Source organism: Mirounga leonina, unplaced genomic scaffold (assembly GCF_011800145.1).
Source record: "Mirounga leonina isolate KUSES-001 unplaced genomic scaffold, KU_Mleo_1.0 Mir_154, whole genome shotgun sequence".
Classification (NCBI taxonomy): Eukaryota; Metazoa; Chordata; class Mammalia; order Carnivora; family Phocidae; genus Mirounga; species Mirounga leonina.
Window position 1 is genome coordinate 48,155,163 of NW_023270389.1, and position 16,930 is coordinate 48,172,092.

Consider the following 16,930-nt stretch of genomic DNA (forward strand, 5'->3'; position numbering starts at 1 on the left):
TAGACATGTTATATATAATGTTCCATACATATATTTATTTATTTATAGAAATATATACTCCATTAATTCAGATAATTAGTTAAAAATATACGTTAATAATTTCACGGCCTTCTAGAATTTTTGGTTTGCAGGGCACATATTTTACTTGGAATTGATAACTATTTACTCCTAGACTTCTAGCACAAAAGGTTGCTTTCAACTAGCAGAAAGCATGAATGCTGTCACTCTGTAGATACTCTCCAGAATTCAGGTATATTCAGGTTCTCTAACTCCCATCTCCCATTATGCTTCCAGCCTACTTTACCTTATCAAGTTGGGAAACTACTTCCCACAGTAAGGAATGCAAAACTGAAAGCTCTCGGCCCAGATCAATGTAACCATCAAAGCCTGGGGTGTTTGAGATGGTGTCTGGATTAGAGATCTCCAAAAGAAAGCGCTTCATTCCACCCCATTCATGCTCTAAAAAATCATTCATGAATGCCATGTATTCTTCTTTGTTACCAAATCTGAAATAGAGGGAGAGAAAATGGGAAAGGACATATTCAGGAAAAGAGATGTTTGAGTTGATTTTACACTGAGCTTTAAATTTTTTATTTTTTTAAATTTAATTTTTTTTTAAAAGATTTTTATTTATTTGACAGAGAGAGATACAGCAAGAGAGGGAACACAAGCAGGGGGAGTGGGAGAGGGAGAAGCAGGCTTCCCGCTGAGCAGGGAGCCCGATGTGGGGCTCGATCCCAGGACCCTGGGATCATGACCTGAGCCGAAGGCAGACGCTTAACGACTGAGCCACCCAGGCGCCCCTAAATTTAATTTTTTAAATTTAAATTCCATTAGCCAACATAGAGTACACATCATTCGTTTTAGATGTAGTGTTCAATGATTCATCAGTTGCATGTAACACTCAGTGCTCATCTCATCATGTGCCCAATTTTTTGTTTTTATGTTGGGGAGGTAAGTGACTAATTTATAATCTGTAAGTGATAAATGCTAAAACATACTTTCTTAATACTGATGTAAAACTCAAACACTTTGCATAGCTTTCTATTCTCTGTCGGCTAAAGCTAAACCTCTTTTTTTCTGGTATTTAAAGCTCTCTGTAAATAACCTTCATTTGCCTACCAAATGCTCATCAGTATAAACCTTCAATATTGCTAGCTTCTTCAGAGTCCCCCAAATATATGGTGCTTCTCCAAGCCTTTGCTCATGGTATTTATTTTCGTTATAGAGGAACTTCTCTTCTTTGTCTCTCTAAATTCTAGGTATCTTCAGGGCCTTGCTTAAGCCCAGAAAACTTCTTCCAAAATAAAATAGAAATAATTTTTACCAGAATTAACTCAAATAGGGTAAATATGTCTACTTCTGTGTTGGCTCTTAAATAGGATACACAAAGTTAAAATAGTGCACTTCTAAAAGCCACTATTTATACTAGAAAACAATCTGTCTCACCGAAGTTCTAATTTTTTCCTTTAACACACTGCTAATAGAGAATCTTGTCTTTTTAGAAACAATGAAAAGTGGCAAGAAAAAGGTGTGAGTGGACACACTCTGCCACCCAAACACATCTGCTGTTTACAATTCAAGTGCATTTCCTCCCCAGTGGTTTCCTAACTCCCTTTCAAAAAATTTTAAATCTATCGAAAAGTTGAAAGACTATATAACAAACAACCATATGCATTCATCTACATTAACCAACTGTTAACATTTTGCCAAGTTTGCTTTCACTTTCTCTCTCTGCACACACTTTTTTTTGGCTGAACCATTTTAAACTAAGTTGCAGACATAAACTCTAAATACATTAGCACCCATTTCTCCAGAATAAGGAATATCTCTTACATAAACTAATGCCATTATCACACTAAAACTTTTTAAAAACATTATCCATAAATCATCTATATATAGTCCACATTTAATTGTCCCCAAATGACTTTTATAGATTTTTTTTTTCCAATTCAGATCCAATTAAGATTCAAGCATTGCAGTGTTTTAAAATCTAGAACGGTCCCTCTCCATCTTTTCAATTTTTCATGACATTGACTTTTTCTGAAGGGGCCAAGTCAATTGTCTTAGATAATGTAAACATTGAGTTTGTCAGATGGTTTTTATACTTAGGTTTTTGTATTAACATATTTTCTAGTATCCATTTTCTTTTTTGCTTAAGTTTTTAATAGCACTTTTCACTGAGTATAATAATATCTTCATCATATTCCATATTACTGGATATTTTTTATGAACACTGTGGTGGCTGCAAATATTCTACTGAATGCATGTACCATGGGTTATTTACCACTCCTATAAAGTGAATATTTAAGCGGTTTCCTTCTTTTTTCCTTATTTTTAATATCACTGTGATGAAAATCTTGTAATATGAGTGATGAGGCTTCCCCACCCCCATCCAAATTTTAGGTATCACGTATTTTTTAAAACAATGTTTTTAAAAAGTGCCTAAGGTAGTGACACCTACTTGGCAAAGTTAGCCAGGTTCTGAATGACCTTGGCAATCAGAGTCAGGGTGCGAGATGTGCGGTCATCAGGATACTCCTGCATAAGGTTGAAGAGACTGGGAGACATGATGGCGGGGCACAGGAAACGGAGGAACAATGAGGCACTGATGAGCCGCTCACTGATGTCCTGCTTGCCGCGGTTCAGGCACTGCTGCTTCCAAGATGCAAACACTTCTTTCAACTCACGAGGGAAAACACTGGGGAAGGAAAAAAGATCAAACCTCTAAATATAAAAGGACCACAACCCAAGAAAACACAAGTGATCACACTCTGGCCCAACACGCCTCTGCTCTAGAGACAGGCTAAGAGAAGAGCCTAGTAGAGAGAATTCTGCCTGATTCATGGCTTAGAGTTGGTGGAAAATTGACAAAAGTCCAGATGGAGACTGGAAACCCAAAGCTACAAAACTCAGGGATTAGTGTAAATTTAGTTTTGCAAAGTGGGAAAATGGCATGAGGCTCCTGACTAAACCATCTGGTTTAATAGAGCTTACCATAATCTCTCTAAAGAGTGTTCATCAAAACTCTTCCAAAAATCTCACTAATCGCTGGGGTTGGAGCAATGCAAAAATCATTAACACAATCGTTTAACACTAGTAAGTATTTTAGAAAGCCATTAAAATACTTTTGGTATTAGAGGATGTGGTGCTAAGACTCTGGGGAAATATTATATTTATGTAGAGAGTCAGTTCACAGGTACTGTTGCTTACACTGGAGATTTGGATCTTCGAGGGCACTCTATCAGGGAAACCTTCCATTTTCCCCCTCAGCCCTTCCTTTGGTTGGGAAATGGCACCGTTAACACTGTGATGACTTCTGCATGGAAAAATGTCAATTCCATACGCAGGGGCAGAAGCACTGACACCTGCTCACCAGTAGGAGTTGATGATCTTGCAGAAAGCCAGCTCACAGCACATCTTCAGGTTGCTCTGATGGTCTATCAGTTCACTAGAGGAACACTTGCTGGGGTCCACTTCGCAGTTCTCATCTGACTCATACAAAGCTTTGATGAACTCCCCTGTTTGAAGAGAGAAGATGACAGACAGTACAACTATGAATAGTGTCCTCCCGAACAGAATAAAAGGATTTCGGATTTCTGTCCTTAACGTAGAATGGGAATTTCTTTCTGAGACCTGACGTGGAGGGCTCAAAGGATTGTTACTGCTTTAGAACCCAAGGGTTACTACCTCCCATATATCATGTTTATTTTCCTCATCCTGGAAGTGGAAAAACTGCAATCACTAACATCACCGTAATGGTATTTATAAAAATAATAATGATACTAGTTTAATCAATGATACAACTTTAAATCTATTATCTAAAATCACAAATATATTTTATTAGCAGGAACTCATTATTTGTTATAAGGCCCTTCTACCAGGGTGAATAATGTTATTATTTTAGAAGACAAAAGAACCCAAGCTTGACTGAATAGCCCACCTAAGGTTTTTAGTGCTAAAGCTGGTGCCAAACATAGATTCAAGTAAGGGTCTCTAGACTTAATCTCCTGTGAAGGGGACAGTCATTCAACATAGCACAAAACTGGAGCAGAACATTTCTTTATATAATGTTCGCCCAAATAAATTTAGTTTAGAAGCACTGTTCATGTATTCCATCCTCTACAGAGATATGTCCATATTCCCTAAAAGAACAAATCCTTACCTTCCCTGTTTTTCCTCCACTATACATTATACCTTGTGTATGTTCTAGTGTTCCATGTCTCACACTGGTGATTATTTGTTTACATGTTTGTCCCATGTTCACCTCTCTGGGATGAATACCCTCGGAGGTCAGAGGCCTGCTTCGATTCATGGTTGAATTTCCAGCCTATCAAACAGCTCCCAAAACACTGCAGATGCTCAATATTTATCAGAGATGATAGTATGTATTCTTGGGTTTTTATAGGTCTCTACGATCCTTTCAAATCTGCTTATATACTCTCAAGGTTTAGCCTAGTTCTAATAAATTTCATGAAGCGAACAAAAATTTCTGCAAAATTAGGTAGCAGCAGCAACATGCGGGGCATTTTCTATTAAAAGGGTTAGTAGTGAGGTAAGTGAAAGATTTTACAAAAAAGCTAAAATAGAGGCCTCCTTATTTGGAGAAAAAGTGCTTGGAGAACAGGAATTTAGTGCATAGAAAAAGTAAAGGTTTTGGAGCCAGACAGATCTAGGATCTAGCAGAGAGGACCTGTACTTTCTTTCTTTCTTTTTAAAAAATATTTTTATTTACTTATTTGACAGAGACACAGCGAGAGAGGGAATACAAGCAGGGGGAGTGGGAGAGGGAGAAGCAGGCTTCCCACAGAGCAGAGAGCCCGATGCGGGGCTCGATCCCAGGACCCTGGGTATCATGACCTGAGCGGAAGGCAGATGCATAACTGACTGAGCCACCCAGGTGCCCAAACTGGCAACTTTTAACTAAATTTTCTCTGAGAATTCTTCAGGCAGCCTGGAAACGGCATTTATTTTTTTGCCCAAAGTGTATGAAATATAATTAAACTTTAATTATTCTGAGTGCTCAGCTGTCCTTATTAATTTTTTGGTTTACTGAGACTTCACTGTGAAGCCTCTTTATATAATAATTATTATAAAACCTTCCTCAATTGTAGTATTAGAGGCTCCTGCCACAGTAATTACAGTTTCATATGAAAATAATTGAATTCTTCTCAGGTAACTGAAAATTGTGCAGTTCTTCAGGGTTACTATTTGAAAAATCACATTACTATCTCAAACCATATCAAATAAGTCTGAATTTACACTGGCTCCAAGACACACTCTGTAAGTTGTTTTCAAAAGAGAGTTTTTGTCACAAAAGTAAAATAGAGGAGAAAAAACAGCCACTGAGCATCTAGATCTTAAGGCTAACTAGAAATGTGGGAAGTTAAGCGGGAAGAAGACAGTAAAATCTCCATCCTGAAGCATCTTACCAATTAATTTTGTTTATGCTCTTGTAGCCATTTTCACTACCTTGGTCCTTGCTCTTGGGTTATGAATCTGATCATAGAGATATGTGTGGGGTTATCTGAGTTTCTTCTCATGCTCACTGAATTTTCATGTCTCAATAGCCCATCAGCTATTTAATTATTCTCTGTTCTATCAAAGCACTTGCATCTACTTTTCACTTTGGAAATTATTTATTTGGAAATCCTGTTTATTAGTACACTGAATGGCAGAATATAGATTTTGATTTTTAAGAAGTAGGTAGTCAACACATATTTATCCCTAGGTCCACAGAATGGAGACTATGGTTTGAGATGCTTCATCATTGCCTTTTATAAGGCAATACAAATCATTAAAGCAAGCCATGAGATATACTTTAGGATATGACTGTAATAAGCCCTTTTGGTGAGACTATGAACTTCTCTGTACCTTTCCCAATATCAGTGAAAATCCATTTTCACTATTCTTACAAATTCCCATTAGATCTTAAACTAAAGCACATGACTTAGAGAAAAGACTATGAAGCTAGGAAGCAGGAAGAGAAGAAATTTAATTCTGCAGAGTAGGAATTAATCGCTACTACACTAAGCCCACTTCATGTAAACACAGTGGGCCTATTTCTTGAACAGTCATTCATATTTTACCCCGTACAACCTGGTCCCTGTCCTCCTGATAGCAGTCCCAGCCACCACTAGTGATCTTTATTTTTTTTAAAGATTTTATTTATTTATTTGACAGAGAGATAGATAGAGCCAGAGAGCACAAGCAGAGGGAATGACAGAGGGAGAGGGAGAAGCAGGCTCTGCACTGAGCAGGGAGCCCAATGTGGGATTTGATCCCAGGACTCTGGGATCATGACCTGAGCCGAAGGCAGATGCTTAACCATCTGAGCCACCCAGGTGCCCCACTAGTGATCTTTAAGTTGCCAAATGTGATAGCCATTTTTTTTTTAACCTCTGCTTTCCTCAGTCTCTGACTCTATTGATGCTTTCTCTCTTTTGGTGTCTAAGAGTCAGTATTTTCTTGGTTTTCTTGCTTTGCCTGCATGTGTGCACACGTCCCTTCTCTTTGTGATCACTTCCCTGATTCCTCTTCTTCCTTCCATCTATATCATAAACCTAGGTGCACTGGAAGATCTGTAGCTTCATTTATCCCTCCACATGAGTAACTTAGTCCTAAATTTCCAAGAGACACCTAGACAGATGTCTTGGGATTTCTCACCTAGAACCCCTGGGATTTCCTACTAGAACTTCAAACTGAATACCCATGAAGTGGAAATATCACTTTCCATCTCTCAAGCCTACTGCTTCTGTGTTCTTTATTTCTGTCGAGAATCTCATCATCCTTCTAGTAACTCAAGGCCCAACATTCATTGTAATAGCTGGTTTCCAACTCCTACCCCGGCCCATTCTCACAAATTGACAAGTTGCCATGTTCCCTCAGCTCAACTTCTTTAATATTTCTCAGATCCCCCTTTCCTCTTATTCTTGGTGATCACATCATTCAGAGGCTCCTGATTTCCTGCCTTCCTTCTTACAATGGCTTCTTAACTGGTATCTCTTTTCAGTCGCTTTCTTCACCAACACATTTTAATCATTTTGTTAAACTAATTCTCTTGAAAATACCCTGCTCAAAACTTACAGTGGCTCACCAGTGATTACTGTAAAATCTAAACTCCTCAGCCCAGCACTCAAGGCTCTCAACAAATTGGTTCTAATTGTTTTTCTAATCTTTTGTTGTTGTTGTTGACTTATTTCATTTTTCAGCTAATTAATTTTATTTCATACATGCCTGGTTCTCTCATACCTTTATGCCTTTTTGTCCGTGTGGTTCTTTCCCCTCTGCCAATTCCTGCTATTTCCCTTGTCCAATATCTGTTTTTATATAACCTTTCTACTCTCCAAGCTACACACACACTATTTATGTATCTTACATGGGAAATTTCATAATTCCATCAGCTAGAATTAATTTCTTTAATTCTTTGGAAAAGCACAGGATCTCCGTCTCTCTCTTTTTGGTTATAAGGATATCCTTATCTTTCTCATCTCCCTATCTTATAAACTCCTTGAGGGCAAAAATCTCTCCATTCATTCAACATAACTTACTGTCTACTCTTGACCGTCACATGTGACTACTGAGCACTTGAAATGTGCTAGCGCCAATTGGAATGTGTAACAAATGCAAAATACACACCAAATTTTAAAGAGTTAGTATGAAAAAAAGTATTATGCCTCACTAATAATTTTTATATTGATAACCTGCTAAATAACATTTGGATATACTGGGTTAACTATAATGTTATTAAAACTAAGTTTACCTATTTCTCTTTACCCTTTTCATTCTGTGACGACTAGGAAATTTAAATCATTCACATTATGTTTCCATACGATGGTGCTGCTCTACATTCTGTGGGAAGTACTAGGGATATGAAGACAAAAGAAATGACTATGTTCTTCAAGAAACTCGTGTCTGCTTTATCATGATGTATGTCACCCAGCACAGTGCCTTACTCTAGTGGTGTTAATGCCTGAATTTCATGACCAGATCTGAAATTCCAGGTAAGTGCCCTAGTCAGCAAGAACTACTGATTGGTAGGGGCGCCTGGGTGGCTCAGTCACTTAAGCATCTGCCTTCGGCTCAGGTCGTGATCCCAGGGTCCTGGGATCGAGCCCCACATCAGGCTCCCTGCTCTGTGGGAAGCCTGCTTCTCCTTCTCCCACTCCCCCTGCTTGTGGTCCCCCTCTCGCTGTGTCTCTGTCAAATAAATAAATAAAATCTTAAAAAAAAAGAAAAAAAGAACTACTGATTGGGCAAAATGTAGTAATTATTAAAAATTCTAGAGATCTTGAAGGCAGAAATTAGGAGTTGTGGGAACTGGCAAGAGTTTTTTTACCTTTTGATGCATGATAACAAATGTTAACATTTTCAAGATTTCAGTAATATATTTATATCATAACGTAAATAATCAACACTTTGGGGGAAACAGGTACCCTCAGATCTAGTAGTGACATCCACTCATATTGTGTATCTTAGTGTCAAGAACTTGAGGGTCCTGGGGGTAGCTGCATATGTTGATGAGCTTTCTCTTTCTGTACATATTGGAATAAATCAACGTGTAATAAAGCAGTACTACTTGTGAGTACTAGAGAGACTTACAACTGAAAGTCAAACTTTAACACTCTCGTCAGCTAGAACTAAGTAACATGCTGAATTTGAGCTCAATTTGTTTGTCCTATGAGGGTGAAATAACAAAATCAAAAGGCAAAAAAAACAATGCGTTTCTTCTCCATACCCAATGCGTCATGAAGATACTGTTGTCCCACCAACTTAAGGTATTCCTCAATGGATTTGGTGGCAATGGTGTTCTCTCTGAAGATCAAGACGTCATGCTCTCCACAGCGATCCACCTCAGACATCACCAAGTCGGTGAGAAAATCCTGGTAGAAAAACGTTCAATGAGGCACAAAGCAAATGAATAAGTAATACACATTGCAAGAAACTGAAGAAATATCGGACATCCTGGGAATGCTGCTTTAAAACTAAAGCTGCCTGATTCATTTGAAAGAAAAAAGTCCATCAGGATAAAAGCTTAATCACCCCAACCCGAAGTTTAAAATTCCTCCAAAGGTCTTCCATTGCACTTTTGATAAAGACCATACTTCTGCATGCGGCCCACGAGTCCCTATATTTTCTGGTTTCTGTCCACCTTCCCAGCCTCCTCGTATACCATTCTCTCTGCATTCCATTCCAGCCGCAAGGGGCTTCTCTTTAGGCCCTCGAATAACACCAAGCCCTTTCTAACACATGATGCCGTCTATTTACCACAAAGCTTCTGCAAATGCTGTTCTGCTTCACTCCTACCCTCGCTCCTGCCCTCACTGTCATGGAGTTAATTCCTCAAATCCTTTGGATCCTCATTTGTACGTCATTTCTTCAGTGAAGCCTTCTCTGAACCAGCATCAGTCAGGTCTCCTATTCCCCACTCTCATAGTGCCATATATTTTTCCCCCTCTGCATTTCTCACTGTAATCACACATTTACTTCTGTAAGTACTTAATTATTATCTGTTTTCCCCCAGAAGACTGTAAACCCCATGAGGCCAAAGACAATGTCTATTTTTAGTCATTTCCAGATCTTCAGCATTTAACAGTTTCTGGTACATATTAGATGTTCAATATATAATAGTTATAAATTAGTCCATGGTGTTAACGTGGAATTTCTTAAACTTAACACTTGAACTCATTTTCTAGGCTGATTATCTGTCTATCTGTCTATCTATCCATCTATGTATCTCCATCCATCCATCCATCCATCCATCCATCCATCCATCCATCATCTATCCAGAAAAAAGGCATAAGGAGAAATAAAGCCCTTAAGGAATAGTTGGTTCATTTCTCAATAGTCTTAAAGATTAACTTGATGTAAAATTCAATGTTTATTATTCTTTAGTTTAAACGCAGTAACATCATATGTGGAATGTTATATATTCATTGGATATTTCAAAGTCTCCAAAACCAAAAACAAAGGAAATATGTTGATTTACTTTTACTTGAAAATTAAGCATTTTGAACATTAAGGGGATTTACTCTGTGGCAGCTCAACAAAGTAAGAGTTACAGATATAGGAATCACTATTACAATTCATGTGCTAAGGAACAGGAGGAAACTTATGGGGGTGATGGTAACATTTTGTACTTGACTGTTGTGGTTTCCATGGGTGCATAATATGTCAAAACTCATTGCACTTTCCACTTAAAATGGGTGTATTGTACATAAACTGTACCTCAATAAAGTTGTTTAAAAAATATCATATACAGGCGGAGCAAGATGGCGGAGGAGTAGGAGACCTGGATTTCATCTCCTCTCACGAATTCAGCTGGATAGGGATCAAACCATTCTGAACACCTACAAACTCAACAGGAGATCGAAGAAAGGAATAGCAACAACTCTCTGAACAGAAAAGTGACCACTTTCTGGAAGGTAGGATGTGCGGAGAAGTGAATCCGAGGCGATATTCGGGAGGATAGACGGCGGGGGAGGGGCCTCCGTCGGCCGCTTCTGGCAAGTGATAGAACCACGGAGCACAAAATCGGAACTTTTAAAAGTCTGCTCCGCCGAGGGATGTCACTCTGGTGGCTAAGCGAGGGGTGGAACCCTCCGGGACAGTGTGGTCTCCGGACCCTCGGGGTCACAGAAAGACCGGGGGTGCCTGAGGGCGGCAGAGCTCCCAGGTAACGGAGCAGGGAAGCCGGCTGCAGAGGCGGAGCCCAGGTGCGGGCTCTCAGCTCGGGGTGGCCATAAACCGTGATCCGTGGCACAGTCGGGCCACTGCTCCTCCAGCAGGGACCCAACAAGCGGCAGATCCGGGGAGACTCACCTTCCTCCCCCGGGAGGAGCGGCGCGGGAGTGCACCGCAGGGATCTGCTGGGTTTGGAGACTCCACCTGGGGTCCGGTGCCAGAGATAGAAACGCGCGGTCACAGGCCAGGTGAGCACGGAGTGCGGCCGGAGACCGGGGAGACGGGAGTGACTGACGGCTTTTCTCTGGGGGCTCACTGAGGAGCGGGGCCCTGAGTTCTCGGCTCCTCTGGGGCAGAGATTGGGAGGCCGCCATTTTCACTCTCCGCCTCCAAAGCTGGACGGAAAGCTCGCAGGGAACAAAAGCCCCAGAGAGCAAACCCGAGCAGATTACTTAGCCGGGAGGGGGCAAGGGCGGGGCAATTCCGCCTCCGGCAGAGACATTTGGAAACCACGGCAACAGGCCCCTCCCCAGAAGATCAGCGAGAACAGCCAGCCAAGACCAAGTTCACCGATCAATGAGAACGGCAGAACTCCAGCGCTAGGGGAATACTGCACATAGAATTCATGGCTTTTTTACCATGATTCTTTAGTCTTTCAAAGTTAATTTTTTTTAACTCTTTTTCTTTTTTCTTGAATTTTTCTTTTTCCCTTTTTCAACCAACATCTTATCAATCCCTTTTTAAAAAAATTTTTTTTTTATTTTTCATTTTTAGAGTCATATTCTATCCCTTCATAGTAGTTACCCGTATTTTTGGCTTATATATATAAGTTGTTCTCTCTTTAAATTTTGAGATAGTTTCTTCTAACACATTAAAATATACCCTAAATCTCTAGTATATGGTGTTTACTATTCCCCTGCCTGATCACATTCTCTCCTTTTTTTTTTCTTTTTTTAAATCCTCTTCTTTCTTTTTTCAAACAACTTCTTATCAATTCCTTTTATAAAATTTTTTATAATTTCCATCTTTACAGTCATATTCCATCCCTTCATCATATCAACCCTTATTTTTATACATATATAAGTTTTTCTTTCTTTAAAATTTTGGGAGGCACTTTCTTCTAAAAGACCAAAATACACCCCAAATCTAGTGTGTGGCACTGATCTATATACCAGCCTGATCATATTTGATCACATTCTGGTTTTTTTGTTGTTGTTGTTGTTTTGTTTTGTTTGTTTTTGTTTTTATCTTTATCTTTTTCTTCTTTTTCTTTTTTCTCTCTTTCCGTTTCTTGTTCCACTGCTTCAGGTCTTTTCTGATTTGTTTAGAGTATATTTCCTGGGGACGTTGTTACTCTGCTAGCATTTTGTTCTCTCATTAATCTATTCTCCTCTACACAAAATGACAAGACAGAAAAAATCACCTCAACAAAAAGAACAAGAGGTAGTACCGACTGCCAGGGACCTACTGAATACGGACATTAGTACGATGTCAGATCTAGAGTTCAGAATCATCACTTTAAAGATACTAGCTGGGCTTGAAAAAAATATGGAAGTTATTAGAGAAACCCTTTCTGGAGAAGTAAAAGAACTAAAATCCAACCAAGTAGAAATCAAAAAGGCTATTAATGAGGTGCAATCAAAAATGGGGGCGCTAACTGCTAGAATAAATGAGGCAGAAGAGAGAATCAGTAATATAGAAGATGAAATGATGGAAAATAAAGAAGCTGAGAAAAAGAGAGATAAACAACTACTGGATCACGAGGGCAGAATTCGAGGGATAAGCGATACCATAAGACGAAACAACATTAGAATAATTGGGATCCCAGAAGAAAGAGAGAGAGGGGCAGAAGGTATAATGGAGCAAATTATAGCAGAGACCTTCCCTAATTTGGGGAAGGAAACAGGCATGAAAATCCAGGAAGCACAGAGAACCCCTCTCAAAATCAATAAAAATAGGTCAACACCCCGACATCTAATAGTAAAACTTATGAGTCGCATAGACAAAGAGAAAATCCTGAAAGCAGCTCGGGAGAAGAGATATGTAACCTACAAGGGTAGAAACATTAGATTGGCAACAGACCTAACCACAGAGACCTGGCAGGCCAGAAAGGACTGGCAGGATATATTTAGAGCACTAAATGAGAAAAATATGCAGCCAAGAATACTATATCCAGCTAGGCTGTCATTGAAAATTGAAGGAGAGATAAAAAGCTTCCAGGACAAACAAAAATTAAAGGAATTTGCAAACACGAAACCAGCCCTACAGGAAATCTTGAAAGGGGTCCTCTAAGCAAAGAGAGAGCGTAAAAGCAACATAGACCAGAAAGGAACACAGACAATATACAGTAACAGTCACCTTACAGGCAATACAATGGCACTAAATTCCTATCTTTCAATAGTTACCCTGAATGTAAATGGGCTAAATGCCCCAATCAAAAGACACAGGCTATCAGACTGGATTAAAAAACAAGACCCATCGATATGCTGTCTGCAAGAGACTCATATTAGAACCAAAGACACCCCCAGATTGAAAGTGAGGGGGTGGAAAACAATTTACCATGCTAATGGACACCAAAAGAAAGCTGGGGTGGCAATCCTTATATCAGACAAATTAGATTTTAAACCAAAGACTGTAATAAGAGATGAGGAAGGACACTATATCCTACTTAAAGGATCTATCCAACAAGAAGATCTAACAATTGTAAATATCTATGCCCCTAACATGGGAGCAGCCAATTATATAAGGCAATTAATAACAAAAGCAAAGAAACACATTGACAACAATACAATAATAGTGGGGGACTTTAACACCCCCCTCACTGAAATGGACAGATCGTCTAAGCAAAAGATCAACAAGGAAATAAAGACTTTAAATGACACACTGGACCAAATGGACTTCACAGACATATTCAGAACATTCCATCCCAAAGCAACGGAATACACATTCTTCTCTAGTGCCCATGGAACATTCTCCAGAATAGATCACATCCTAGGTCATAAATCAGGTCTCAACCGGTACCAAAAGATTGGGATCATTCCCTGCCTATTTTCAGACCACAATGCTTTGAAACTAGAACTCAATCACAAGAGGAAAGTCAGAAAGAACTCAAATACGTGGAGGCTAAAGAGCATCCTACTGAAGAATGAATGGGTCAACCAGGAAATTAAAGAAGAATTAAAAAAATACATGGAAACCAATGAAAATGAAAACACAACTATTCAAAATCTTTGGGATGCAGCAAAGGCAGTCCTAAGAGGAAAGTATATAGCAATACAAGCCTTTCTCAAGAAACAAGAAAGGTCTCAAGTACACAACCTAACCCTATACCTAAAGGAGCTGGAGAAAGAACAGCAAATAAAGCCTAAACCCAGCAGGAGAAGAGAAATAATAAAGATCAGAGCAGAAATCAATGAAATAGAAACCAAAAGAACAGTAGAACAGATCAACGAAACTAGGAGCTGGTTCTTTGAAAGAATTAACAAGATTGATAAACCCCTGGCCAGACTTATCAAAAAGAGAAGAGAAATGACCCAAATCAACAAAATCATGAATGAAAGAGGAGAGATCACAACCAACACCAAAGAAATACAAACAATTATAAGAACATATTATGAGCAACTCTATGCCAGCAAATTAGATAACCTGGAAGAAATGGATGCATTCCTAGAGATGTATCAACTACCAAACTGAACCAGGATGAAATAGAAAACCTGAACAGACCTATAACCACTAAGGAAATTGAAGCAGTCATCAAAAATCTCCCAAAAAATAAAAGCCCAGGGCCAGATGGCTTCCCAGGGGAATTCTACCAAACATTTAAAGAAGAATTAATACCTATTCTTCTGAAACTGTTCCAAAAAATAAAAATGGAAGGAAAACTTCCAAACTCATTTTATGAGGCCAGCATTACCTTGATCCCAAAACCAGACAAAGACCCCATCAAAAAAGAGAATTACAGACCAATATCCCTGATGAACATGGATGCAAAAATTCTCACCAAAATACTAGCCAATAGGATCCAACAGTACATTAAAAGGATTATTCACCATGACCAAGTGGGATTTATCCCTGGGCTGCAAGGTTGGTTCAACATCCGCAAATCAATCAATGTGATACATTACATTAACAAAAGAAAGAACAAGAATCATATGATCCTCTCAATAGATGCAGAAAAAGCTTTTGACAAAGTACAGCATCCTTTCTTGATCAGAACTCTTCAGAGTATAGGGATAGAGGGTACATACCTCAATATCATAAAAGCCATCTATGAAAAACCTACAGCGAATATCATTCTCAATGGGGAAAAACTGAGAGCTTTCCCCCTAAGGTCAGGAATGCGGCAGGGATGTCCACTATCACCACTGCTATTCAACATAGTATTGGAAGTCCTAGCCACAGCAATCAGACAACAAAAAGAAATCAAAGGCATCTAAATTGGCAAAGAAGTCAAACTCTCACTCTTTGCAGATGATATGATACTTTATGTGGAAAACCCAAAAGATTCCACCCCAAAACTGCTAAAACTCATACAGGAATTCAGTAAAGTGGCAGGATATAAAATCAATGCACAGAAGTCAGTGGCATTCCTATACACCAACAACAAGACAGAAGAAAGAGAAATTCAGGAGTCGAGCCCATTTACAATTGCACCCAAAACCATAAGATACCTAGGAATAAATCTAACCAAAGAGACAAAGGATTTGTACTCAGAAAACTATAAAATACTCATGAAAGAAATTGAGGAAGACACAAAGAAATGGAAAAACGTTCCATGCTCGTGGATTGGAAGAACAAATATTGTGAAGATGTCAATGCTACCTAGAGCAATCTACACATTCAATGCAATCCCCATCAAAATACCATCCACTTTTTTCAAAGAAATGGAACAAATAATCCTAAAATTTGTATGGAACCAGAAAAGACCCCGCATAGCCAGAGGAATGTTGAAAAAGAAAAGCAAAGTCGGCGGCATCACAATTCCGGACTTCCAGCTCTATTACAAAGCTGTCATCATCAAGACAGCATGGTACTGGCACAAAAACAGACACATGGATCAATGGAACAAAATAGAGAGCCCAGAAATGGACCCTCAACTCTATGGTCAACTCATCTTTGACAAAGCAGGAAAGAATGTCCAATGGAAAAAAGACAGTCTCTTCAACAAATGGTGTTGGGATAATTGGATAGCCACATGCAGAAGAATGAAACTGGACCATTTCCTTACACCACACACAAAAATAGACTCCAAATGGTTGAAAGACCTCAATGTGAGACAGGAGTCCATCAAAATCCTAAAGGAGAACACAGGCAGCAACCTCTTCGACCTGAGCCGAAGCAACTTCTTCCTAGAAACATCGCCAAAGGCCAGGGAAGCAAGGGCAAAAATGAACTATTGGGACTTCATCAAGATAAAAAGCTTTTGCAAAGCAAAGGAAACAGTCAACAAAACCAAAAGACAACCGACAGAATGGGAGAAGATATTTGCAAATGACATATCAGATAAAGGGCTAGTATCCAAAATCTATAAAGAACTCATCAAACTCAACACCCAAAGAACAAAGAATCCAATCAAGAAATGGGCAGAAGACATGAACAGACATTTTTCCAAAGAAGACATCCAAATGGCCAACAGACACATGAAAAAGTGCTCAATATCGCTCGGCATCAGGGAAATCCAAATCAAAACCTCAATGAGATACCACCTCACACCAGTCAGAATGGCTAAAATTAACAAGTCAGGAAACGACAGATGTTGGCGGGGATGCGGAGAAAGGGGAACCCTCCTACACTGTTGGTGGGAATGCAAGCTGGTGCAGCCACTCTGGAAAACAGTATGGAGGTTCCTCAGAAAGTTGAAAATAGAGCTACCATATGATCCAGCAATTGCACTACTGGGTATTTACCCCAAAGATACAAAAGTAGGGATCCGAAGGGGTACATGTACCCCGATGTTTATAGCAACAATGTCCACAATAGCCAAACTGTGGAAAGAGCCAAGATGTCCATCGACAGATGAATGGATAAAGAAGATGTGGTATATATATATACAATGGAATATTATGCAGCCATGAAAAGGAATGAGATCTTGCCATTTGCAACGACGTGGATGGAACTGGAGGGTATTATGTTGAGTGAAATAAGTCAAACAGAGAAAGACATGTATCATATGATCTCACTGATATGAGGAATTCTTAATCGCAGGAAACAAACTGAGGGTTGCTGGAGTGGGGGGTGGGGTGGGAGG

General features: G+C 39.3%; 1 protein-coding gene across 4 annotated transcripts in view; it reads right to left on the minus strand.

The window, feature by feature from the left end:
- Positions 1–16,930, minus strand: part of RASAL2 (RAS protein activator like 2) — a 365,020-nt gene that overhangs the window by 24,088 nt on the left and 324,002 nt on the right. For all 4 annotated transcript variants that reach the window (XM_035010715.1, XM_035010714.1, XM_035010713.1 and 1 more), the window contains exons 9-12: positions 8,738–8,882; positions 3,377–3,521; positions 2,465–2,701; positions 305–506 (exon numbers count right to left, since the gene is read on the minus strand). In XM_035010715.1, the coding sequence (XP_034866606.1) occupies positions 305–506; positions 2,465–2,701; positions 3,377–3,521; positions 8,738–8,882 (729 nt within the window). The remainder of the gene's footprint in view (positions 1–304; positions 507–2,464; positions 2,702–3,376; positions 3,522–8,737; positions 8,883–16,930) is intronic.